The 12,054-nt window shown below is 39.4% G+C and overlaps 1 protein-coding gene across 1 annotated transcript in view; it reads right to left on the reverse strand.

Moving 5' to 3' along the window:
- The window catches only part of MAMDC2 (MAM domain containing 2), a gene marked incomplete at its 5' end in the record, with an annotated part of 159,482 nt that overhangs the window by 40,087 nt on the left and 107,341 nt on the right, over positions 1 to 12,054 (reverse strand). Inside the window, 2 exons of the mRNA XM_056118779.1 lie at positions 440 to 583; positions 10,777 to 10,870. Coding sequence (XP_055974754.1) covers positions 440 to 583; positions 10,777 to 10,870 — 238 coding nt within the window. The remainder of the gene's footprint in view (positions 1 to 439; positions 584 to 10,776; positions 10,871 to 12,054) is intronic.

The raw sequence follows: 12,054 nt of genomic DNA on the forward strand, positions 1-12,054 counted from the left end.
CACCAATTGTCAATTCCCATCTACCCAGTCCTTCTTATCCACTATTATCTGCTTTCTGTTTTTATGGATTGAACTATTTTGAATCTTTCAGATTATTGAAATCTCATAATTTTTTAGAGTTTCTCCTTCATCTAAAAAGCAGAGCAAGGGACTGGAGAGATAGCACAGCGGGTAGGGCATTTGCCTTGCACGCGGCCGACCCGGGTTCGATTCCCAGCATCCCATATGGTTCCCTGAGCACCGCCAGGAGTAACTCCTGAGTGCAGAGCCAGGAGTAATCCCTGTGCATAGCCAGGTGTGACCCCAAAAGCAAAAATAAATAAAAAAATAAATAAAAAATTAAAAGCAGAGCAAAATAATTTCCAAAGACTATTTAATTAACTCGCAAATACTTTTGCTAGCCCAGTTAACTTGAATTCCACTGTTAGTATTGATTTACCAAAACCAGAAGTGTGGTCTCCAGGGCGATACATGTTTGGTTTTACTTTCACTCGGGTCCAACCCCGACTTTCTTTATCCTGGTAAAAGCTGCAGAGATCTTCCTCAAAACTGCAGCTTGCTTGAATGGCCCTGGATGGCAGTTCTGTACAGAGAAAAATCAAAGTTAAAGCGAACCAAACGATGGATAGCATGAGCGGACATCAACAGATCAATAAACACTCTGGTGCATGGAAGAGATGAAAGAAATAAAACCCAACAAGATTTTCACCCTAATAGTCTGCTGACAGGTTAGCATCAAACTCACACTTCAGCCGAACAGGAAAATCATTCTTTTCCTCTCTAAAGGCATAGAAGTAAGCAGTTCTAATCACATTCTTTGTGAAAATAAAAACGTGCTTGACTTCAAAAGAAATTTCCTCTCACGATGTTAGGATTGCAAGCATTTATTCACATCTTTTTTTTTTTAATTTTTAAAAAAATTTTTCCCCTTTATTTTATTTTATTATTTTTTTTTACAGTTGTAGATTTACAATTTTTTGTGCTTTGGTTTCAATTATACAATGATCAGATACCCATCCCTCCACCAGTGCCCATTTTCCACCACCATGGATAATATCCCTCCCACCCCCATCCCCCCATCCCCCCTGTCTCTGTGGCAGGGCAATCCCCTGTGTTCTCTCTCTCCTTTTGGGTGTTGTGGTCTGCAAAAGAGGCATTGAGTGGCAAACATATTCACATATTTCTTACCAATTCACAATTCATTCATCCGAAGTAAAAAAGAAAGAAAAGGTACATACATATATTTTTTAAAAAATCCTCCATTTCTTTGTCTTCTGATATTTTAGAAATAATGTATTCGATATGCCAAACACAGTAACAACAAAAGTCTCCAAAGGAGACGTTACGGGGCCCGCTCGAGCAAATCAATGAACAACGGGAGGACAGTGACAGTGACAGTGAATATTTCCCATAAATAATCTTCCTTTATTGATCAATCTCTGTGCCAGAAGCACCATCACTACCTATGTATAACTGGTATCTGTAGTAAGAGCAGGTCTTCTGAGTAATAAGAAACTTATTACTCAGTATAAATCACACCATGGGAAAAAATATGAGACCATTCTGTCACTCATAATGCTATTATTCTGGCTTTTGCTGAGTTTTGATATCATGCACTCTCATCATAAGTAACAACTCATCCCAGATTGCTGGAGGGAATGAGGCATGGAAGATTTCCGTCCTTCCCAAAAGTAACTTGCTCACAGCAGGTGTTGACTATGGACCTCACTGTTTTGATTGTCCTCTCAGCCCCGAGGGACGGTGCTTGCCACAGTCCAGGGCACATGCAGTGTAGCCAAGTTTGAGAGTTTGATCTTGTTCTGCATGCTGACCCAAACTGGTGTAAACTTTGAAGGTCAAAGAGAGAGGGCACTGGTTTTGAATAACTGAAAATCATCTCCAGAGAAACATTTGAGTTCCAGGCACTGTTATCTGATAAAACAGGAAGCTGTTTAGGACAAAGACTCACTGTATTCTCCATTTTTCCATTGTAAAAGTAAAAAAACATTCAGGTGGGCTGAGGAACTGTCCCAGATTAAAGGAGTAAAAGAAAATAGACAATCAAATACTGCAAGGGACCCAAGATTCTGTATTAGTCTAGAAACCAAATATATAAGAGATGTTATTAGGGAATTTGCAAACTCGGTAGGTGTACTATATTATTATTTGATAATATTGTATCCTTCCTTCCTTCCTTCCTTCCTTCCTCCTTCCTTCCTTCCTTCCTTCCTTCCTTCCTTCCTTCCTTCCTTCCTTCTTTCTTTCCTTCTTTCCATCTCTTCTCCCTCTGAGTGGCGTGTAATGGCTAGTCCTGGTTCTATGCTCAGGCTCCTGAGTGACCTTTGGCTGTGCTTAGGGGACCATATGTGATGTCAGGAATTGAACCAGAGTTTGCCACACGAATGGCAAGTGCCTTACCTTCTGTACCATCTCTGTGACCCATCAGTGCTAAATTTCTTGAACTTCTTATTTTATGTAGAGTAAAATATGTTTGGTTGCTAAAATAAGTGTGGCAAGGAGCTGGGAATGTGGCTTAGTGGCAGAATGAATGCTTCTCAGGGTGACAAATGCTAACAAATTGTAGATATTAGTGAAGAGTATATGGGATTACTTTGCCATTTTCTTGCACATTTTGTTGAAGTTTAAAATGAACAAAATTAGAGTTTTAAGAAAACTTAGAAAATCGCGACTATTAGTGTATTGCAAAACACATATGCACAAACAAAAAAATAGGAAGAAAATGTTCCTCAGTAATGGGAACCTGATTATATCTTAGACACTGTGTCCTAGCAAGTGTACCATGAGTACACCCTGATGAGCTAGATAGGAGATAAGGAAAGGGCGAGAATGCTCAGAGCTCTGAACCTTCTCAAATTTGCCTGACTCAAGGCATGGGGCTATATCTTTTAGTTGTGAAGAAAAAGTCTTTGAAAAAAAGAACAATATGTCATGCAAATAATGACCCTCTGTTATTATCCCATGAGATCTGAAACCATGGGAAACCCGATGATGGTCTGCAGTTTTAGTAACACTGTTACTCCCCGGGATTAAAAAAGCAAAAGCAAATTCAATGTCTAAGAATCTAGCTCAGAAAAATGGCTTGATATTCGCTCCTGAAAGCTACGTACAAAGATAATGGTTGATACGTAAAATTACTCTTCAGGACTATATCTCATGAATGAGTCCTGGCCTGCCATAAGAGAACCATTTATTTAGTATATAGGAAGGATAAAAAGGATCGGTGTGGAAGGAATCAAGGATCAGTCTCCACATGGGAGTGGGTTTTCTGCGGATGCAATTCTATTCTTTTTCTAAATATCTAGGACATTTTCTACACGTCTGGAAATGGATTTCTTTGAGATACTGAGAAAAGATGATAAAAAAGGACATTCTCAAAAGTATAATTCAAAGCATAAATCTTTTTCACCTGAATGTTGCTTCTATCATGACATAGTATCTACTTCCTGTAGAGGGGGCCAGAGGGCCTATTTGGGGCCTGAAAAGAACAACCCAGGCATCTGGAATGGACTTTGTGCTCAGGGCTTTTCAGAAATACTGGTCAGTGGCAATGGCAAGGAAGCTCCTGAGGATTGTTGAGAACATATTTAAAACATAATTGGGGACTGGAGCGATAGGACAGCCGGTAGGGCGTTTGCCTTGCACGTGGCTGACCTGGGTTCAATTCCCAGCATCCCATATGGTCCCCCTACCCCATCCCAGCACTGCCAGGAGTAATTCCTGAGTGCAGAGCCAGGAGTAACCCCTGAACATCACCGGGTGTGACCCCCAAAAAGAAAAAAATTGGGGAATCAGAAGCAGTCAAAAGTTCCCGATCATGAAGTAATAATGATGATGATAGCACTGTAGCACTGTCCTCCCTTTGTTCATAGATTTGCTCCAGCGGGCACCAGTAACATCTCCACTGTGAGACTTGTTACTATTTTTGGCATATCGAATACGCCACAAGGAGCTTGCCAGGCTCTGTTGTGCGGGTAGGATACTTTTGGTAGCTTGCTGGGCTCTCCGAGAGGGACAGAGGAATCGAACTCAGGTCAGCTGCGTGCAAGGCAAACACCCTACCTGCTGTGCTATCGCTCCAGCTGTGCTATCACTCAGATGATGATGATGATGATGATAATAATAGTTATCAGAAAAAGCACAAATATAAGCTCCATTATCTTAACTTCTGAACATTTGAGCTTTTTAGAAATGAGAGGCTTTGTCAATCATCTGATCAGGTGGAGGATACTGCAGTTTGAGAGTATTTGGGAGAATTTCTCACCTTTTCTTCTCCTTTATGGAGTTCACACTGGTAATAAAGCCAGTGCTTGGTACTACCTTTGGGGGGTATCAGTGAGGCATCTGCATCAATGGGGGTGGGCTCTGGGGCTGACATCAGAGCCTCTCATGCAAAAGGAAGGTGCTTTCCAAATAAAGGGTGTTGGGAGGATCCTCCCAGGATGGGAGAAGCATGCTGAAAATAGACTATAGACCAAACATGATTGTCACTCATTGCCTTTTTTTGCAAAACACAACACCCGATAAGAGAGAGAGAACAAAAGGGAATGTTCTGTCACAGAGATAGGGGGGGATAGGGGGGACGGGGGGTGGGAGGGATACTGGAATCCGTGGTAGTGGGAAATGGGCACTGGCGGAGGGATGGGTATTCGATCATTGTATAATTGAAACCGAAAAATAAAAATAAATAAATAAATAAATTAAATTAAAAAAAAGGAAGGTGCTTTCTACTTTTTTTTTTCTTCTAGTCTGCTTAAAGAAGGTAGATGTCCATGGGTGCTGAATAATTCTTTCTTTTTTTTTTTCCTTATGTAGGCCAATAAATTTGGGAACTCCTGATATAGACCCTAACCAAACATGGAGGTAGAGAGAGAGTTTGTGGGCTAAAAGGGGTAGAAAGCACTGAAGGAGAGGCCAGGCCCCACTGTCCTCTGGCAGCATCAAGGCGGGTGTGTGTGTGTGTGTGTGTGTGTGTGTGTGTGTGTGTGTGTGTGTGTGTGTGAAACTTGGGGAGTGTCTTGACCTGGTGTTCAACACATGCAAACGGGCAATAAGTCTTAGGCCTGGGAGACTGGATTAACGCTAAACCCAACCAGATGATGGAAAGGGATATTTCCTATGTCGAAATCATTGCTGTCCTGGCCTACTAGGGAGATGAGAAAAGGAAACACTAGCTCCAGCTGGGGAAAGCAGAGACAAGAAGTCTGGAGCTTACCAAGATTAAAAAAAAAATTGTTGGCACCTGTTATGAAATGGAAGGACATAAACTATTTGTGAAATGTAAGATAAAGTATGAAAATGAAAGGGCTCAGCTTCTAAGACACAGAATCTGGCCCCCAGCTGCTGAGGGGAAGGCACAGAACAGCTCCAGCTCACGCACTCATTAAAGCAGTGCTTGGCTGGTTCGTTTTAGTTTCAGCACGACTCGCTGTTCTCCAAGGGACAGTGGGTGGGAATGCCATTGGGCTGATCATGCCATTGTATGCAATGCTGTTTCCTTAGGATGCTGATGACGACAAAGTGAAGTTGAGCAAGTTACTTGGGACCTTTTAATTTTTTTTGGCTTTTTGGATCACACCCGGTGATTACAGGGGTTACTCCTGGCTCTGTACTCGGGAATTACTCCTGGAGGCGCTCAGGAGACCACATGGGATGCTGGGAATCGAACCCGGGTTGGCCATGTGCAAAGCGAATGCCCTACCCGCTGTGCTATCGCTCCAGCCCCTGGGACCTGATTTTGTTGGACACCTTTCACTTCCTGTTGCAATTTCCTAGAGCGTATTCATGATGTTAAAGGAAAGCTAGTGTATGTTGAAAATTAGGTAAATACACTTGGGCCCAATGCTAAGCACTTTTCTATTGTCATATTCACCGAAGGACTACACAGATGAGTAACATATTAGTCTTCCCGACAACTCAATAAAATGGGGGTTTCCATCCTTGTTCCACAATTTTGGAAGAAGTCTAAAAGAGATGCATTAATAAGCCTAAGAGTTTATTAATTAATTCAAAGCCCACAGCTTCTAAATAGAGTTAGACAGGTCCTGGATCTTGACATAACATTATGATTGTACAATTAAACCACTCGACAGCAAAGTTGACGTGGTAAGAGGACCCATAGAGAACACTAGTTATATTAATTATATAAAAAAGTAAAACTGGTGTTGGAGTGATAGCATAGCAGGTAGAGCATTTGCCTTGCACGTGGCCAACCTGGGTTCAATTTCTGGAACCTCATATGATCTCCCAAGTACCACCAGGAGTGATCCCTAAGTGTAGAGCCAGGAGTAAGTCCTGCCTGAGCACTGCCAGATGTGGGCCCCAAAATCAACAGCAACAAAAAAGTATAAATAAATGAAAAGGTGGTCCCCATGGAGGAAAGCCTCTATGCACGCTGGTTTTACAGACCAAGGCTTCATTAATCTTTTAGAAAATGGCCCTTATTTTGCTATGATGTTCCTTTCCCTTTCAGACCACACAGAAAACAGCTCAGGGATATCCTGCATCTATATTAAAAAAAGTGCTTATGAAGCTGAGAGTGTAACTCTATGGGAAAGCACTTTCTAACAAGTATGAATCTCCAAATTCAATCTCTAGCTCCCACCAAAAATAGAATAAACAAATATATAGAGTCTTTCTAAAGATTGAATCTGAGGTAGCTTACCGGATGCCACTACTTCCCATCTGCTTTTTCACTCTTTATCTCTGCTGACAGTGAAGAAACACTTCTCACACATATAACTTGGAAATGCAAAGGTTTAAAGTAAACGCCTATTTTTCAGTATTGAGAACAGTGCTCCTGTGAACAGTCTTTTACTAAATATTTCCTGTCTCAACTGTGCAATAGTTTTTCAATAGCGTCAACAAAAGAGCAGAATTATTAGCCATAAAATACTTGAATGTTTGACCAGGTGATAATGACGAATTCTTTTCCAAATGATTTTGTGAGATTATTTCAGCAAGCGATATAAAGAAGTCCTCTGGATTTATAGGCTTCCAACATGCAGTTTTGTCATTTTAAACTAATTCAAATGGTATAAAATGATACCTCTTAGTGACCTTGATTCAGATTTCCTATACTGCTAATTATATTGAACATATCTTTAAGTGCTCATTGCTTATATAGTTTTCTTGTTTTCAAGTGCCAGTTTATGTTCTTTTTCCCATTTTATACTAAATTGCTTATGCTTTTTTTTTTTATTGATTTCCAGGAGTTCTCTATATGTTTTAATAAGAACCATTTGTCAGTTGTATGTTTTCACACATAATATCTTCTAATTTTCAACTTGTCATTTCACTTTCCTTATGACATTTATGAATGAACAAAGTTTTTAATTTTAACATTGCTGAATTTATGTCTTCTCCTTCATAGTTCTTTAGAGATATGTTATGCAAAATATTTCCACTTCAAGATATTAAAGATATTCTCCTTATTTATTTTACTAAGAATTTGAAGTTTTGTTTTTTCATTTAAGTCTCTGATTTATTCACTTATTTGTCCAGGAAACTAAAGTGGATATTATCTGTATTTTTCCTACATAGATAACACTTCTAACTCTTTTGAATAATCATTGGATTTTTTTTCACTTAAAATATTCCACCTTTCTCCTATTCAATGTTCTACATATATCTGGGCTTGTTTTATAGACTTTTAGTTTATTCCACTGATATCAATTTTTCTTTTTTATATCATTTTTTCTATTTGTACCAATAACTACTAAGTAATTACTATAATGATATGTACTTACATCTATATAAGACATATTCACTTCTTGTTTAAAGTGTCCTTACTATTTGGGGCCTTCTACTTTTTAGTATCTATTTTAATGATGCCACCAAATCTATAGGAACCCCTGCTGGCATTTTATTTAGGATTTCACTAAGCCTATAGTTTAATGCTAATTGTTTATGTATTGACATGATACTGTCTGAATATTGTAAATGCTACTCTTTATATTTTCTAATTTTTTTGTGTTGCCCAGAAGTGTAATTCTCTTATGATAATATGTGTATACTCATATATTAAAATATGTATTTGCCAGTCAATTTTAAACTGTTAATATTTTAAATAAATTTTGTAACAATTAAAAAATAATACCAGTAATTATTTTTTAGAGAAGATAAACTTCTTAAGAGAACAATTAAAGAAGTTGTGAAACAATTTTTAACATTATTGAGATGTTAACTATGGGTTGAAGAGACAATGGGGTTTAGAAAACTTGAACAATTTTGGTTTCCGTTTCTGTCAAATTTAGGGACTCAATTTTGAAACAGCATTTGGATTATGATTTCATTATTTTATTTGGAAAAAAGTGAGTTCATTGTTATTTTACTAGTTTTAAAAAATAAATTGGAATTAGTAGGAAAAATGTATGGTTTCAGCAAATTAGTATTTCTAATTTTGGAATAGTAATTTAGCTCAGATGACTTAAACGTTCTAGGTGTCCTTCTCTACAGAATATATGTAAAGTCATGTTAAACTGGATGCAGACTTTAACTTAAGTGAAAGTCAGGCTACAAAAGCTAAGTTTAAAATTTTACTTTCCATGTTTGAAAAGTCAGAATAAGGGCATATGAGCAAAATGGAATAATTCCAGTGTCTTCCTGGGTTTCTCTCCAAGAAACAAATTCACTAAAAGCTAGGGGAAATTTTATTTATGTCTGTTATCATTAATGTATTATTATTGTACATACATTGTATAATAATGTATTATTAATGTATCTTATTGTCTAGTTCTTGCTCTCGGAGAATCTGGCAGGCTACCGAGAGTATCCTGCCCGCACAGCAGAGTCTGGCAAGCTCCCGGTGGCGTGTTTGATATGCCAAAATCCAGTAACAATGATGGGTCTCATTCCCCTGATCCTGAAAGAGCCTCAAATGTGGAACTTGCTAAAATCTCAGGGCTAGGATGAATGGAGACGTTACTGGTGCCTGCTTAAGGAAATCGATGAACAATGGGATGACAGTGATACAGTGAGTGATCATTAACGTAGAGTAATTATTTTCTCTGTTATTTCATCTTTTAGTTCACTTTGAATTGATTTGCTCACCTATGTTATGTTCACACAGAGGAACTAAATTGAGCACATAATATTTAGAAAAAGCTACCAGGACTGCAGAGAGAGCTCAAAGGTCTGAGTTTATGTTTTGTGTGAAGCCAGAGTTTGATCTCTACTACCACTTGGTCTCTTGAGCTCTGTTGGGTGTGGCCCCCAAACCAAACAAACAAAACTAAAACCATCATAGAGAAGTATCTAAACCATCATAGAAAAGTATAACATACCAATACCGACTGGAGTGATAGCACAGTGGTAAGGTATTTGCCTTGCGTACAACCAGCCTGTCCGAGCCAGGTTCGATTCCTCCACCCCTCTCAGAGAGCCTGGCAAGCTACCTCCCAAGAATATTCAATATGCCAAACCCAGTAACAACAAGGCTCACAATGGAGACGTTACTGGGCCCCCTCTAGCATATCGATGAACAACTGGAGGACAGTATGTTTGACCATACCAATTACTAACGGCAGTAAAGACAAGCACATTAAAGTGTGGATAGACATGGTTAAACATCTTTTCTTTTTAAATTTTTATTTTTTGGATTACATTTTCTCAGTTCAGCGCTTATCCCAGGCTCAGTACTCAGAATTCACTCCTGGTGGGGGTCAGGAGACCACATGGGATTCTGGAGATCAAACTCAGGTTGACTGCATGTAATGCAAGTGTCCTGTCTGCTGTACTATCACTCCAGCCCTGACATGGCTAAACATTTATAGATGTGGACACACAAAAGTAAAAGTAAAAGTAAAGGCCCTCCCGTTGATCATCGATTTGCTCGAGCGGGCCCAGTAACGTCTCCATTGGAGACTTTGTTGTTACTGTGTCTGGCATATCGAATACTCTCGGTAGCTTGCCGGGCTCTCCGAGAGGGGCGGAGGAATCGAACTCGGGTTGGCCATGTTGGCTGCGTGCAAGGCAAATGCCCTACCACTGTGCTATCTTGAGAATAATTAAAAAATTTTGATCGATAAATTGGTGCCTTTTCTCTATCTACCAATCCCCTGATATTTGCACCCAATATACCCTTTCAAGAGAAAGGATGAAATGAGTTTTATTTAATTTTCATTTCTTTGGGAAAGATAAAAATCTCCTTAACATCTCAGAGCTGGACTATGGAGTCAAAAAAATTGTATCATTCTGTGAGCTTAAAATAGTAGTAATCTACCAGAAATGACTATTTGGTCACATAAATTTTTAAAGGATGAGATAAAAAGATGAGGAAATGACAACATGGGTTTAATTAGAGAATATTTAATAACACCCAGTTTATTTTCAGTTCTCATCTGTACCAACACTGTTTCAAACAACCTCTACTGTCTGTTGACTGAATCATCAAATATCTTGCCCATGGATTTTTAGATTTACTTTTTTGTTGTTTTTGTTGGGTTTAGGGGATCACATACGTCTGTGCTCAGGGCTTACTTTGTGGTGTGGGGATGTGGGGAGTGGTTGAATCCAGATTGGCCATATGCAAAGCAAAATCTTTGTCCTCTGTACTACCTCTGGATTTTTGTTTTGTTTTGTTTTTTAGGTCACACCCAGCAATGCTCAGGGGTTACTCCTGGCTCTGCACTCAGGAATTACTCCTGGCAGTGTTTGGGGAACCATATTGGATGCCGGGGATTGAACTCAAGTTGACCACACACATCTATTGAGAAAGGAAAATTCCACAAATGAAAAGGAAAAAAGAATTTTCCTTGCCTGTTTGATTTTGGCAGCGTACAGGAGAGAAGGAAATATCATCCAGGCCAACATACCCTCCTTTGGGCCCATTGAAAGCAACTTCAAAAATAACCTGCAGAGGAAAAGAACATATTGGCATGCATTTCCATATATGTATTTTTTTCTGTTAGGTTTAAGTGAGCTCAACTGTGATTTAAAATATGTAAATAAAACCTGAAGATGCCAAGTTATAAGTAACGAAGGAGTTACTTTCCTAAATAGTCAGAGAGTTCCGTCCTCAACTCAGTGCGTCTCTTCTAGGGTGATTGAATACTATGTCTACGTTTTAGTGCACTTCAGTCATTTCCCAAAGGCCTTGGGCATCACCTGACAAAACTATGCCACTTTCTGACAGAACTATAGAATGGACCATTTTAATTATAAATTTTATTTATTTATTTATTTATCTATCTTGTGTATGGGGAGAGGGAGGTAGGCTCCCAGGCAGTGCTCAGAAGTCACGAGACCCCACCAGCATTCTCAGCCAATGGGTCTATGGTTCAATGAGAGGGCCTGATAATTGGTGCTTCTTCAACCCTCCAGGCAGTACTCTGCTTGGGGGGTTCCAGGGCTGAGCCAAGGATGTTCCTGGACCCAGAGGTGCTAGAATGTGAATTGGGAGATAACCAGGCATTTGCCCCAACCATTTTATTATCTCCTGGACTCCTGCATTGTGAAATTTGGGTGGAGGGGCAGTTTAGCCACTCCCAGTAGTGCTCAGGGTTTAGTCCTGGATCCATGCTCATGGATAATTCGTGATGGTGCTCAGGGGACCAAATGTGATGCTTGAGAACAAACTGAGGTTTGACATAGACAAGTGCCTTAACTCTTGTACTATCTCTCCAGTTCCTGGAATGTGAATTTAATTTTTTGTTTGTTTGTTTAAAAGGAAGTGCTTGTCATTTGTGGGATATAAAAAACATAGCATGAGACTAATACCCAGAGACAGTAGAAACAAGGGTTAGGAGACTGGTGGGAGAAGGTATCTAGGATAGAGAAGAGATCACTATGACAATGATAGTTGGAAATGATTACTCTGTACGAGAACTGAGTGCAGAAAGAAAGAGATAAAAACATGTTCACCTTTCAGTATGTGTATTGCAAACCATAGTGCCTAAAAGGAGAAAGAGAGAGAGAGAGAGAGAGAGAGAGAGAGAGAGAGAGAGAGAGAGAGAGAGAGAGAAGAAGAAAAGTGTCAGCCATAGAGGCAGACCAGAGTGGGAGTGGAGGGAGGAAACTGTGAATATTGGTGGTAGG

This window comes from Sorex fumeus, unplaced genomic scaffold (assembly GCF_029834395.1).
Source record: "Sorex fumeus unplaced genomic scaffold, SorFum_2.1 ptg000038l, whole genome shotgun sequence".
NCBI lineage: Eukaryota > Metazoa > Chordata > Mammalia > Eulipotyphla > Soricidae > Sorex > Sorex fumeus.